This window comes from Dendrobates tinctorius, unplaced genomic scaffold, assembly GCF_039654945.1.
Source record: "Dendrobates tinctorius isolate UK_male_01 unplaced genomic scaffold, ASM3965494v1 ptg000005l, whole genome shotgun sequence".
Lineage (NCBI taxonomy): Eukaryota > Metazoa > Chordata > Amphibia > Anura > Dendrobatidae > Dendrobates > Dendrobates tinctorius.
In genome coordinates this window covers 29,554,199-29,569,360 of record NW_027361673.1, presented here as the reverse complement: position 1 = coordinate 29,569,360, position 15,162 = coordinate 29,554,199, and the positions used below count along the sequence as shown (strand labels likewise).

At 47.5% G+C, this 15,162-nt stretch overlaps 1 protein-coding gene across 1 annotated transcript in view; it reads right to left on the bottom strand.

Moving 5' to 3' along the window:
- GGCT (gamma-glutamylcyclotransferase) overlaps positions 1–14,924 on the bottom strand; it is a 58,688-nt gene extending 43,764 nt beyond the window's left edge. Inside the window, exon 1 of the mRNA XM_073569130.1 lies at positions 14,608–14,924. Coding sequence (XP_073425231.1) covers positions 14,608–14,745 — 138 coding nt within the window. The 5' untranslated portion in view covers positions 14,746–14,924. The remainder of the gene's footprint in view (positions 1–14,607) is intronic.
- Positions 14,925–15,162: the final 238 nt, after the last annotated feature.

Sequence of the window (15,162 nt, the reverse complement as noted above, 5' to 3'; positions counted from 1 at the left end):
CCCATCACACATCCTCCATCCCATAGTCCCGTGCCCATATACCCGTCAAACATATCCTCCTTTCCATAGTCCGGTGCCCATATACCCATCACACATCCTCCATCCCATAGGCCCGTGCCCATATACCCATCATACATATCCTCCATCCCATAGTCGAGTGCCCATATACCCATCACACATCCTCCATCCCATAGTCAACCATTATGACATCATATTGAGCGGCGGGGCTTGGTGACATCAGCGTCGCCATGGCAACCATTGTGACATCATAATGAGGGGCGGGGCTTGACGCGCACACACTTTTTCCACATTATGTAGATAGGGGCACAATTGTTTGGTGAATTGGAACGTGCGGGGTTAAAATTTCGCCTCACAACATAGCTTAGGACGCTCTCGGGGTCCAGACGTGTGACTGTGCCAAATTTTGTGGCTGTAGCTGCGACGGTGTGGATGCCTATCCCGGACATACACATACACACACACACATACACATATACACACTTTGAGCTTTATATATTAGACTAGCTGAAGAGCCCAGCGCATAGTAACTAACTGTGGTCAGTTATAACAAATTATAATTATCCTCCTTCCCATAGTCCCGCACCCATATACCCATCATACATATCCACGATCCCATAGGCCCGTGCCCATATACCCATCATACATATCTTACATCCCATAGTCGAGTGCCCATATACCCATCACACATCCTCCATCCCATAGTCCCATGCCCATATACCCATCATACATATTCCCCATCCCATAGTCCCATGCCCATATACCCATCATACATATTCGCCATCCCATAGTCGAGTGCCCATATACCCATCACACATCCTTCATCCCATAGTCCCGTGCCCATATACATATCCGCCATCCCATAGTCCCGTGCCCATATACCCATCATACATATCCTCCATCCCATAGTCCCGTGCCCATATACACATCCGCCATCCCATAGACCCGTGCCCATATACCCGTCAAACATATCCTCCTTTCCATAGTCCGGTGCCCATATACCCATCATACATATCCACGATCCCATAGGCCCGTGCCCATATACCCATCATACATATCCTCCATCCCATAGTCCCATGCCCATATACCCATCATACATATTCTCCATCCCATAGTCGAGTGCCCATATACCCATCACACATCCTCCATCCCATAGTCCCGTGCCCATATACATATCCTCCATCCCATAGTCCGGTGCCCATATACTCATCACACATCCTCCATTCCATAGTCAACCATTATGACATCGTAATGAGCGGCGGCAGGGCTTGCAACCTTTGATGACATCAGCGTCACCATGGCAACCATTGTGACATCATAATGAGGGGCGGGGCTTGATACGCACACACTGCTTCCCCAGTATGCAAATAGGGGCATTATGACATCACAATGAGGGGCGGGGCTTGACGCGCACACACTTTTTCCCCCAGTATGTAGATAGGGGCAAAATTGTTTGGTGAATTGGAACGCGCGGGGTTAAAATTTCGCCTCACAACATAGCTTAGGACGCTCTCGGGGTCCAAACGTGTGACTGTGCCAAATTTTGTAGCTGTAGCTGCGACGGTGCGGATGCCTATCCTGGACATACACACACACACACACTTTGAGCTTTATATATTAGATATATAACTAACCCGTCACCACTCAGAGTGAACCATGTACAACCATAACCTAAGGTAGGGAAGTGAGTGGGTGCTGTCGCAAACTCTATAAAAGAGCATTACCGGTAAGTAATCCAGTTTTCTCTCTTCGCCACAACAGCACCCACTGAGAGATTTTCAGAGCTGATCACCTGGGAAGGCCACCGTGCCAAGAACCGATCTACCGAAGACTAAGTCAGAGGAAGAAGACAAGTCAAGCCTGTAGTGACTGTAGAAGGCGAGGACCAAGTTGCAGCCTTACATATGAAGTCAATCGGAACGTCCGCCTTCTCAGCCCAGGAGGATGCCATAGCCCGTGTGGAATGTGCTTTTATCCCATCCGGAGGGCTTTCACCTTTTGCCAAGTAGGCCAGACGGTTTCCATCTCTGATCCAACAGGATAGCGTGCCCTTTGTGACTCCAGACCCCCTTCCTGTAGCCCTGAAAGGACAAAATGAGAGCCCTTCTCTGCCTCCAGGGACGGTTCCTGTCTATATAGGCTAGGACACCTCTCCTCACATCTAAGGTGTGAAATTTTTCCTCTTCAGGTGTTGCAGGGATATCAAAAGGAGGGCAGAAAAATCTCCTGGGATCTATGGAATTTGGTAGAAACCTTAGTGAGGTAAGAAGGGTCTGGTTTTAACACTATCCTATCATGGAATATTGACAGGAAGGGGGGATCCACTGACAGAGCTTGGATATCACTCACTCTTCTCGCTGATGCTAACGCTACTAACAAGGCAGTCTTTAACGACACACACTTTATTGAAGATAAGTGTAAGGGTCCAAATGGTGCCCTTGTCAACGCATCGAGAACTAGGTTCAGGTCCCAGGGCAGTACTCGAGCAATATGTACTGGGTCTGCTCGCTGACATGCTGAAATAAACAGAGCTACCCATCTGTCCCCAGCGATATCGTAGCTATACAGGGCAGATACCTGAACCTTCAAGGTATTTACTGACAACCCCAATTCTCGACCCCTCAGCAGGAATTGCAAGATAGCAGGGATAGGTACCTCACTAGAGAAGACCCCTGTGGAAAAGCTAAGAAATTTCCTCCACACCGTGGTGTATATCTTGGTCGTGGTCTATTTCCGGAAGACCCCATAAGGCTGTTATTTTCTTGAAGATGAGGTGGCTGAGCATCCACTCCCCCTGACATAGGGAAGTCTGCTCTGAAGTTGTCTACCCCACTGATGTGGAGGGCTGATAGGGACAAAACATGTGTTTCGGTTATCTGTAGGATTCTCTCTGTGGTAGACATCGGAGTTCTTGATCGTATTCCTCCTTGATGACTTAAATATGCGACAGAGGTGGCGTTGTCCGATAGGACTCCTACACGAGATCCTCGCAGTTGTGCAAGGAATTCACGTATAGCATGATCAATTGCTTTTAACTCTCAAATTAGAAGAGTCTTCGGCCACTCCTATAGACCATTGTCCTTGGACTACACTTTCACCTAAATAAGCCCCCCAACCGAAGGGACTGGCATCCATAGTAATCACTCAAGGGTCTCAGCACCCACGGAACCCCTCTAGAGAGATGGCCCAACCACCATGACAGGGATCTGACTACCTCAGTTGACAGGGATATCTCACCCTCCAACTGTCCCTGCAGTCGCTCTTCCTCTTGCAGGATAACTTGCTGCAACTGTCTAGTGTAGAACTGGGCCCACTGCACTGCAGGAATACAAGATGTAAGGGAGCCGAGAAGGGTTATAGCCTCCCTCAGGGACATCTTAGGGTTGTCCGTTGCAGACCGCACTTTATTGTCAACATCTTCGTTTCTGGGAGGAGACACTTTTGACTTACAGAGTCCAGATGGAGGCCTAGAAACATCTGCCGAATTACCGGGAGAAATCTGGAATTGGTCAGTTGATCAGCCATCCCAAAGCCTGCAAATATGAAATTGCATCAGCTGATCGATGTTCACATTGGGAGACGGAGTTTCCTACCTCCAGGAAATCATGGTATGGGACTATTAAAGTGTCCTTTAACCGTACATACGCCATCACCTCTAACATTAACTTGGTGAAAACCCGGGGAGCCATGGATAAGCCGAAGGGCATTGCCACAAACTGAAGATGGTGGACACGGCCTTCCAGAGTGACCGCCGCTCGAAAATACTGCTGATGCATGGCATGTATTGGCAGATGACAGTATGCATCCTTCAGATCCAGGACCGCCATGAAGCATCTGGGGAACAAAATTTTAATTGCTGAATGTATGGACTCCATCTTGAAGGTATGAGACCGTAGAAAGCCGTTCAACTTTCTCTAATTATGGTTCTGTAGGAACCATCTGGCTTAGAAACCAGAAATAAGGGAGAGTAAAATCCCTTCCCACACTGGTTTGCCGGGATCTCCACTAGCACATTCTTGGTTAACAGACCCCTAATTTCCAACTCCAAAAGCCTCCTGATGAACATGAGACTTTAGAGAAGTCAATATGAAGGAGTCCGGAGGGACCCGGGCAAACTCTAATCTCAAGTCAGACTATATGAGGCTAATGTCCCAGGGATTGGATGTTATTGCCTTCCATTGCTTGCTGAAAAATGATAAGCTGCCACCCACCGGAGGGGTTGGGTTAGCGGAACTTGTCTCCACCCTTGTAGGAAGGTTTGCCAAATAGAGCACCTCTCTGGTTCTTATAGGTTCTCTTTCTGCCAAATGACTGCTTTCTGAAAGCCCTCCTATAGGACGGAACACGTGTTAGGGAATCACTTTCTTTCGCCCGCTTTGGCGAGTATCTTGTCAAGCACGGTGCCAAACAGGTACTCACCCTGGCATGGTATAGCGCCAAGTTTTGCTTTAGCCTGTGCGTTACCTCTCCAGCCCTTTAACCATAAGGCACGATGGGCTGCGTTGGTTAATCCTGCTGATCTAGCCGCTAGACGCAGGGAATCGGCTGAGGCGTCTCCCAGGAAGGCTGTTGCTCCTCTAATAAGAGGGATAGAAGACCGTAACTTGTCTCTAGACAAACCACTCTTAATGTTTTCTTCCAGCTGACCCAACTACACTAGCAAAGATCTTGTGGTGCAAGTGGCTGATATCGCTGGCTTGAAGGCCCCCGTACATGACTCCCAGGACCTTTTAAGAAGTATCCGCCTTATGATCCAGGGGGTCGGTTAGTGTTCCTGAATCTTCTACTGGCAAGGACGAGCGCCATGAGGTTGACGCCACAGCTGCATCAACCTGGGGAGCCTTTGACCAAGATGTTAACTCCTCATCGTCAGAGGGGTACCGCCGTTTGGATGCTGAAGGAAGGAATCCTCGCTGTCCCTGCTTCTCCCATTCTTTCTTAACCAGCTCTTTCACTGCAGGTATCACAGGGAATGTCCACCTTTTCTTTTGTGAGAGTCCTGCGAACATGATGTCTTGTGCTGTCTTGGGCTCTCTGGTATCAGCTAACCCCATAGTTCCTCGGACCGATCTAACCAAGTTATCAATAATGTTGATCAGGAAACAAGTGTGGCCTTCTTCCTCCGAGGATGATGACTCTTGGGAGGAATATGAGCAGAGCTCGCCACCATCCAAGGATGAGCTGGACACGTGGAAGTTATATTCCCTGCTGCTGTGGAGTCGGAGTCTGAGTCGGTGCTCATTAACTGCATCCGACAAATGTTTTCGCATACGCTGTTTCAATGAATTAGTGGTGCAACCCACATATTGAAGTCCGCAAATATTGCAATCAATAAGATATATTACATTTTCTGTATTACAATTAATAAAAGAAAAAATCTCAAAGTTTTTTCCATTTTTTATAGAAGAAAATGTTTTTGTTTTAACAATATATTTGCAACACTTACAAATTTTTGCACCACAACCATAACAGCCTACAGTTTTCATCCAATTTTGTTTCAATTTTTTGTCTGGATCAGTAAATAAGCTTGCCGTCAACATGGATCCTATAGTAGGAGCTCTCCTCGCAACAAATTTAATTGAATTTTTTTTAGTATTTCTTTCAATTCACCACTTTGTTCTAAAATGGGTAAATGTTTTTTAATAATAGAGACTATTTCTTGATACTGTGGACTAAATTTAGTACTGAAATCTATACCCAAATCATTATGTTCTTTGATATTTTTATATTCCAACAATTCCTGTCTATTTAAATTATCTACTATGCCTCTCACTCTTTTTAGAGACCAGTTTGGGTAACCCCTGGATTTTAATCTTTTTGCCAAAAATGCAGATTCTTTCATATAGGTATCTTTTTCTGTACTATTTCTTTTTGTTCGAATCAGTTCACCTGTGGGTATATTCCTAATTACATGGTTGGCGTGACATGAGTTTGCCATCAATATACTATTCACAGCTGTAGATTTGCGATAAGGTTCCACCAACACTTTTTTTCGATTTGAATCTATTTTCAAGGTCAAATCAAGAAAATTAATTGACAGCTCATTCATGTGGCATGTAAATTTGAGATTGAAACTATTGTTATTTAAATATGAAAAAAGGAAGATGCTAAATCCTTGTTCCCCCTCCACACAAAAACCAAATCATCAATGAAGCGTCCCAACCAAAAAATGTTATGTCTAAATGGATTGTTAAAATGAAAAATATACCTCTCCTCCCATACTGACATAGTTAAATTTGCTAAAGACGGTGAGAATTTGGCCCCCATGCTCACTCCCTGTATCTGCAAATAATATTTCTCATCAAAAACAGGAGCTATTTCAGAGAAATTGAGTGAAGCTTTGTATTGTGACCATCCCATTATATATCTTATTGATTGCAATATTTGCAGACTTCAATATGTGGGTTGCACCACTAATTCATTGAAACAGCGTATGCGAAAACATTTGTCGGATGCAGTTAATTTGCCTATTGCAGGAGCCTCTGCGGTTTCCAAACACTGCCAATGTGCATAAAGGTGATCTAAAAAGCTTTTCCTTTAGGGGAATAGAGATGGTTACAAAACCACGTAGGGGTGGTGATTATAAAAATAAAATCCTCTCTAGAGAAAGTAGGTGGATCTTTTTATTAGAGACTAGAGTTCCTGATGGATTGAACAGTAGAATGGATCTTATTACATAATATTAAGAAAATAAGAGAAATTTATTTATTTATTTTTTTTTTTAAAAAGATAGAGAGTGCATATATTAGTTTTTAAAAGATTATATCTCTATCTTAAACCTACTCCAATATATTATACCTTTTGAGAGTTATATTTGTGATTGTCTCTGATATTTAGATCGCGCCTACTACATGATGTATTTTTTCATATATGTTTATATTTTTTTTTTTTTGTGGCAGTTATTCCATATCACTGTTGATCTATTACCAAATGTTTATATCATTGGTCTATGTATAAAACATATTCAATATATGTATTTTTCTAGCAATATTTTTGAACTGAGTTTCAACCATCTACTCAGGTGTTTTTAACTGGTTTGTTTCACTGCTTTTAATTAAGGGTCATTTGAATATGTTCCACAAAGGAGGATATATTGTCAGTGTTGGAGCTCAGTTCAAATAGAAGAAGAAGGCACAAAGTGCTGAAACATGTAGTTCCTTGCTGGAATGTTACCAATTGATTGGAGTTCCTCATATATGTTTTATATGATTTAATGGATTAATAAAGAAGATTTTATAATTCTGGTGAACTTTCATCTTTTTGCTGGATCCCAAATCTCTTATATTTCTATTTGTTGGGGCATACTCCCTGCCTGGATCCGTGCAGAATATAAGGTGAACACCGACTATTGCATTAAGAGGAACTCCTTTATGGTGAGCTGGCTATATGTTTTTTACATTGTTTGAATATATATATATATATATATATATATATATATATATATATATATATATATATATATACACACACACACACACACATATACACACACACACACACACATTACAGACCAAAAGTTTGGACACACCTTCTCAATCAAAGCGTTTTCTTTATTTTCATGACTATGAAAATTGTAGATTCACTCTGAAGGCATCAAAACTATGAATTAACACATGTGTAATTATGTAATTAACAAAAAAGTGTGAAACAACTGAAAATACTGTATGTCACATATTCTAGGTTCTTCAAAGTAGCCACCTTTTGCTTTGATTTCTGCTTTGCACACTCTTGGCATTCTCTTGATGAGCTTCAAGAGGTAGTCACCGGAAATGGTTTTCACTTCACAGGTGTGCCCTGTCAGGTTTAATAAGTGGGATTTCTTGCCTTATAAATGAGGTTGGGACCATCAGTTGTGTTGTGCAGAAGTCTGGTGGATACACAGGTGATAGTCCTACTGAATAGACTGTTAGAATTTGTATTATGGCAAGAAAAAAGCAGCTGAGTAAAGAAAAACGAGTGGCCATCATTACTTTAAGAAATGAAGGTTAGCCAGTCCAAAAAATTGGCAAAACTTTGAAAGTGTCCCCAAGTGCAGTGGCAAAAACCATCAAGCGCTACAAAGAAACTGGCTCACATGAGGACCGCTCCAGGAAAGGAAGACCAAGAGTCACCTCTCCTGCGGAGGATAAGTTCATCCTAGTCACCAGCCTCAGAAATCACAGGTTAACAGCAGCTCAGAATAGAGACCAGTTCAATGCCACACAGAGTTCTAGCAGCAGACACATCTCTGCAACAACTGTTAAGAGGAGACTTTGTGCAGCAGGCCTTCATGGTAAAGTAGCTGCTAGGAAACCACTGCTAAGGACAGGCCACAAGCAGAAGAGACTTGTTTGGGCTAAAGAACACAAGGAATGGACATTAGACCAGTGGAAATCTGTGCTTTGGTCTGATGAGTCCAAATTTGAGATCTTTGGTTCCAACCACCGTGTCTTTGTGCGACGCAGAAAAGGTGAACGGATAGACTCTACATGCCTGATTACCACCGTGAAGCATGGAGGAGGTGTGATGGTGTGGGGGTGCTTTGCTGGTGACACTGTTGGGGATTTATTCAAAATTGAAGGCATACTGAAGCAGCATGGCTACCACAGCATCTTGCAGCGGCATGCTATTCCATCCGGTTTGCGTTTAGTTGGACCATCATTTATTTTTCAACAGGACAATGGCCTCAAACACATCTCCAGGCTGTATAAGGGCTATTTGACCAAGAAGGAGAGTGATGGGGTACTACGCCAGATGACCTGGCCTCCACAGTCACCAGACCTGAGCCCAATCAAGATGGTTTGGGGTGAGCTGGACCGCAGAGTGAAGGCAAAAGGGCCAACAAGTGCTAAGCATCTCTGGGAACTCCTTCAAGACTGTTGGAAGACCATTTCTGGTGACTACCACTTGAAGCTCATCAAGAGAATGTCAAGAGTGTGCAAAGCAGTAATCAAAGCAAAAGGTGGCCACTTTGAAGAATCTAGAATATAAGACATATTTTCAGCTGTTTCACACTTTAATTATATAATTCCACATGTGTTCATTGTTTTGATGCCTTCAGAATGAATCTACAATTTTCATAGTCATGAAAATAAAGAAAACTCTTTGAATGAGAAGGTGTGTCCAAACTTTGGTCTGTACCGTATACATGTACATGAATACTGTGTATTACATATTTACAATTTACAGTTTGTGTTCTAAAGTTGTATTCCAATAAATAGATATTATGTTCTATCTAAATATCTTGATTATTGGATCATAGAAATGATTAAATGTCTGATGTTCACATTGTACTACAATAAATTTTTCACTTAAATATAAGCAATATATGTGGGAGTCGGTGTAAGGGAAACTGAGGAGTCGGAGTCGCAGGTTTGGCTTACGGACTCCACAGCCCTGCGCCTCTGTTTTCTGACCTTGCTGGAACCAAGTGCCTGGAGTTCCTCCCCAATCATGAGCCTAAAGGCCCTTTTACATTTAGCGATGCACCAGCGATCCGACCAGCGATACGACCCGGTCAGGATCGCTGGTGCATCGCTAAATGATCGCTAGTGAGCTTTCACACAGAAAGATCTCACAGCGATGCACCAGCGACGCAGCGCATGATACTTACCTTTCACACTCAGCGATCCAGACGTCCTCCCGCCCGCGTCCAGCGTCGCTCGTCTCACACAGCAGGAAGCAGACGACGAGAAATGGAGCCGCGCGATCAGCGATGGACAGCGGGGGAACCGGTCGGAGGTAAGTATCACACATAGCGATATCGCTAGCAATATCGCTATAACGTCACAAAATCAGTGACGTTTTAGCGATATTGCTATGTGTAAAACCCCCTTAATGTCCTCCGTTCTGAGGACTCCTCCTGTAGGGTATGCCCCATACAGATCTGACAAAGCCTTTTGGGGTAATCGTCAGGAAGGGGCTGGGAGCACAAGGCACATTCCTTATGCTTTGATTTTCCTGTCTTTTTAACCTGAAGGGATATACAGAAAGAAGGGGCTATTAGCTTAATAGGTGTGGTTAGTAACACTCACCCAGTGAAGCTTGTCAACATGGTACCGGTTGTGGAGGCACAGCCTGCGACATGGTTTGACTTGCTTTTCTGTCTCTACTACTTCTATCCGTGTAGCCACTTTGCCTGGAGTGTCCACTGCTACTCTTTTCTGCTGTGCGGTAGCTCTACCACTTCTTCACGTGGGTGCATTGCGGGGTCATTTGTTGACGACATCGCTGCACACCAGTGAGCCTATGGCCAGTGCTCTTATGCAGCCTTTTTTTTCCCCCTCTTTTTCCTTGCACCCGGAAGTGTTCCCATCACTTCCAGGTCCGGCGACTTCCCTCTTTGGCACATGCGCAGCTCCCCAGCCACTCCTACTGCGCCGTCTCCCTGGCAACCCCGGAAGTAAAGCTTAGTACTCCCGTCTCCCGGGCGAGACCGCTCTTTAGGCCTCCTGCGGACGCCGGCCTCCTTCCCACCGGCTGCGAGCCGCAATCCGAGACCTGCAGGGGAAGCAGGGCGGCCGATGCCCGCACCCTGCACACCCCCCCGGACAAGTGACAGCCAGTCCAGCCGTACCGCACTCCCCACGTGAGCCAGGGCAGCCCTACCCAGACCCTGCCCTCACGCTGTCCTTTCCAGACGAGGGAGGAGCTGACAAACAGGCCTCCCCCGACGCTGCCTCCGGCACTGAAGCCCCTGCCATTCCTGCAGAGACCGCACAGATGGCATCACAGCCCAGGTATCCTCTTCACCTTTTCACTCTACAGGTTCCCTTAGGAACAGGAAACAAACTGAGGGAGCGAGGGGGACCGACCCTTTTATCTCTGTAAGTTTCCTGATCCTAGGGGCGGATCCCCTCTCTCAGTGCGTGCTGTCGTGGCGAAAAGAAATGGTACCCCTGGCACCAGAGCAGAGCGCCAAGGGAAGCTAAGTATGTGTTTTTTTTTAAATGTACAGGATGTGCACCTGTACATAGAAGTATATGCAGCAGCTCATACTGTATTTTGGAGCTATGTGAAGACATACACAGCATATAGTGGCCAAGTTGGAGTCGATCCAGTATATTGGGGGCTATGTGGGGACTCATGCTGTATAGAGATTCTATGTGGGAGCTCAAACTATATCTAGGGAGGCATGTGGATACTCATACTGTATATGTGGGGTAAAATGAGAGCTCATACTGTTTAGCAGAGGTTATGTGAGGCTCATGCTGTATATAGCAGAGCTATATGAGGACTCATACTGTATATAGCAGAGATATGTGAGGCTCATGCTGTATATAGCAGAGCTATGTGAGGACTCATACCTAAGGAGGCTATGTGAGGCCTCAGTGTATATAGAGAGCTATATGGAGGCTCATACTGTATAGAAAGGGCTATGTGAGGGCTAATACTGTACCAGGGGAAGCTATGTGGGGTCTCACGCTGTATATAGGGGACAGTGTGCGCTCATACGGTATATAGGGGGATGTCAGCATAATTCGTTCTGCTCAATATTAAGCTAATGAATTAACATGAAATATAATTTCACCCTCCACAACAGTTACCGTCTGACATGTGAAACTGAGTAAAATTAATTGCCCAACCCTGCTCTATTATATATATAGCGTTATGTATAGTGCTGTACATAAGGAAAAAGTGTGCACTCCTTTGTCTCTCTTGTTTTGCATCTACAGATGTGCACCAGAGCACCTGTTTTTTAATCACGTGATGGGGGGCCCACGCCTTCTAGACTTCCAAGGGCACTGTCCACTCTTTATCTGCCCCTGGGTGTACTTATAGTTGTGGTTTGGGATGGATAGGGGACCCGATCGGTCCATTCATTCTTGAACCTAAACAAATTCGGCTACAAATATGGATGACAATGTGATTTCCCCGTTCAGTGATGGTGAAATAAACAGAAGTTATGAATGTCAAAATTTCTTGCTCATGACCAAAGGTATAATGTAGGGCGGTAAGTTTTTAAATCACAAAATTAAGATTCTGCAATTCAATAGTAATTATCACCTCCCATCAATGGAATTGGGTCACAGACAAATTTGCTGTAATTAGATCATGTAATGTCACACACATTGTATGAGTCAGTGCATCTCTTGGGAAATTTCTCCCATCTAACAAAAATCGCCAATTAATCGCAGGTTACATACCCACATATATTCTAGCCTTTATGATCATGTTTTACATCAAAATCACATTGTTACAATAAGCTATCAATAAATGGTGTGCACCAAGCTCCTAGGTTATCCACTACCCATACAATGGGTCGTATCCTACTCAAAAAAAACTCACCCGACTGCATCATTGTTATTGGGCACCCAAGAATTATAGGTGGGCACCAGTGGCAGAAAAGGGACAATAAATCCCTAAAATGATGAAATAGGAATTTGGGGTAACTAGGAAACTAATATTGACAGAAAGAAAATGGAAAATGAGTAAACGCAAATTAATGAATCACATCCATTTACTGAAGAAAAAATCCACAGTGGAAACGGACCCACAGCAATCAATTAAAGCTACTGGCTCTAACTGCTCATTTCATCTATTGCAATTCGGAGGGTAAAATCTGCAACGTATCTATTATCTTCTGTAGAAAAATATATCCCCACAAATCCACTAAAAATATGCCTGAGTTATGCGAGATTGTATACACATCTCCCACCTAGATTTTTCAAAGGATGAAGCCCACAGTCAAAATCTGCAGAATACACAGCGCCGTGCACAGCTCCCCGTACACAGCTCCCCGTACACAGCGCTGTGCACAGCTCCCCGTACACAGCGCTGTGCACAGCTCCCCGTACACAGCTCCCCGTGCACAGCGCCGTGCACAGCTCCCCGTACACAGCGCCGTGCACAGCTCCCCGTACACAGCGCCGTGCACAGCTCCCCGTACACAGCTCCCCGTACACAGCGCCGTGCACAGCTCCCCGTCCTCCTCAGTACACAGCGCCGTACACAGCTCCCCGTACACAGCGCCGTGCACAGCTCCCCGTACAGAGCTCCCCGTACAGAGCGCCGTGCACAGCTCCCCGTACAGAGCTCCCCGTACACAGCGCCGTGCACAGCTCCCCGTACACAGCGCTGTGCACAGCTCCCCGTACACAGCGCTGTGCACAGCTCCCCGTACAGAGCTCCCCGTACACAGCGCCGTGCACAGCTCCCCGTACACAGCGCTGTGCACAGCTCCCTGTGCACAGCGCTGTGCACAGCTCCCCGTACAGAGCTCCCCGTACAGAGCTCCCCGTACACAGCGCTGTGCACAGCTCCCCGTACACAGCGCTGTGCACAGCTCCCCGTACAGAGCTCCCCGTACACAGCGCCGTGCACAGCTCCCCGTACACAGCGCCGTGCACAGCTCCCCGTACACAGCGCCCCGTCCTCCTCAGTACACAGCGCCGTACACAGCTCCCCTTCCTCCTCAGTACACAGCACCATGCACAGCTCCCCGTCCTCAGAACACAGCTCCCCGTACACAGCGCCGTGCACAGCTCCCCGTCCTCCTCAGTACACAGCGCCGTACACAGCTCCCCTTCCTCCTCAGTACACAGCGCCGTGCACAGCTCCCCGTACACAGCGCCGTGCACAGCTCCCCGTACAGAGCTCCCCGTACACAGCGCCGTGCACAGCTCCCCGTACACAGCGCCGTGCACAGCTCCCCGTACACAGCGCCGTGCACAGCTCCCCGTACACAGCGCCGTGCACAGCTCCCCGTACACAGCGCCGTACACAGCTCCCCTTCCTCCTCAGTACACAGCGCCGTACACAGCTCCCCTTCCTCCTCAGTACACAGCACCATGCACAGCTCCCCGTCCTCAGAACACAGCTCCCCGTACACAGCGCCGTGCACAGCTCCCCGTCCTCCTCAGTACACAGCGCCGTACACAGCTCCCCTTCCTCCTCAGTACACAGCGCCGTACACAGCTCCCCTTCCTCCTCAGTACACAGCGCCGTACACAGCTCCCCTTCCTCCTCAGTACACAGCGCCGTACACAGCTCCCCTTCCTCCTCAGTACACAGCGCCGTGCACAGCTCCCCGTACACAGCGCCGTGCACAGCTCCCCGTACACAGCGCCGTGCACAGCTCCCCGTACACAGCGCCGTGCACAGCTCCCCGTACACAGCGCCGTGCACAGCTCCCCGTCCTCCTCAGTACACAGCGCCGTACACAGCTCCCCTTCCTCCTCAGTACACAGCGCCGTACACAGCTCCCCTTCCTCCTCAGTACACAGCACCATGCACAGCTCCCCGTCCTCAGAACACAGCTCCCCGTCCTCCCCAGTACACAGCGCCGTGCACAGCTCCCCGTCCTCCCCAGTACACAGCGCCGTGCACAGCTCCCCGTCCTCCCCAGTACACAGCGCCGTACACATCTCCCCGTCCTCCCCAGTACACAGCTCCCCGTCCTCCCCAGTACACAGCGCTGTACACAGCTCCTGTCCCCAGTACACAGCACCGTACACATCTCCCCGTCCTCCCCAGTACACATCTCCCCGTCCTCCCCAGTACACATCTCCCCGTCCTCCCCAGTACACAGCGCTGTACACATCTCCCCGTCCTCCCCAGTACACAGCGCTGTACACAGCTCCTGTCCCCAGTACACAGCACCGTGCGCACCTGCAGCATAGCTATGGAGTGGAATGAGGCGGACGGGTTGTCCAGCAGGATCCGCTCTTTCAGTAGATTACTCCCGTAGGCGAAGTAGAAGAAGGTGCCCCGTCCCGGCTGCAATCCGGCCGTCTCCTTCGCCTCCATGTCGCCTGTGACTGCTGGTGGCGGATGTTCCCGTTGTCAGCACCGGCTGTTACTCCCGCCCCCCGGCCATCACGGGAGCGCGCGAGGAGTCACCGGGGCCGCGCCCTTTCCGGGTGAGAGGCCGTGGGAAAACACCAGATGCCGGTAACAATGAGAAGTGCCTCATGTAGGGCGGGTGCACATGGTGAGCAGCAGTCATGGTGAGCGGCACATGGTGAGCGGCTCCGCACTGCTGATATACCGGGTCATGTGCGGGTGTAGAGCGCTGTGCTGTGGAGGGAAGGCGCGAACGTGACTGTGGGATACAGCTGGAGACTTAGGCTGTGTGCACACGCTGCGGATTTTGCTGCGGTTCCGCAGCGGTTTTGGCCGCTGCCGACCCGCAGCAGTTTTTGCTGCGGTGTACAGTACCATGAT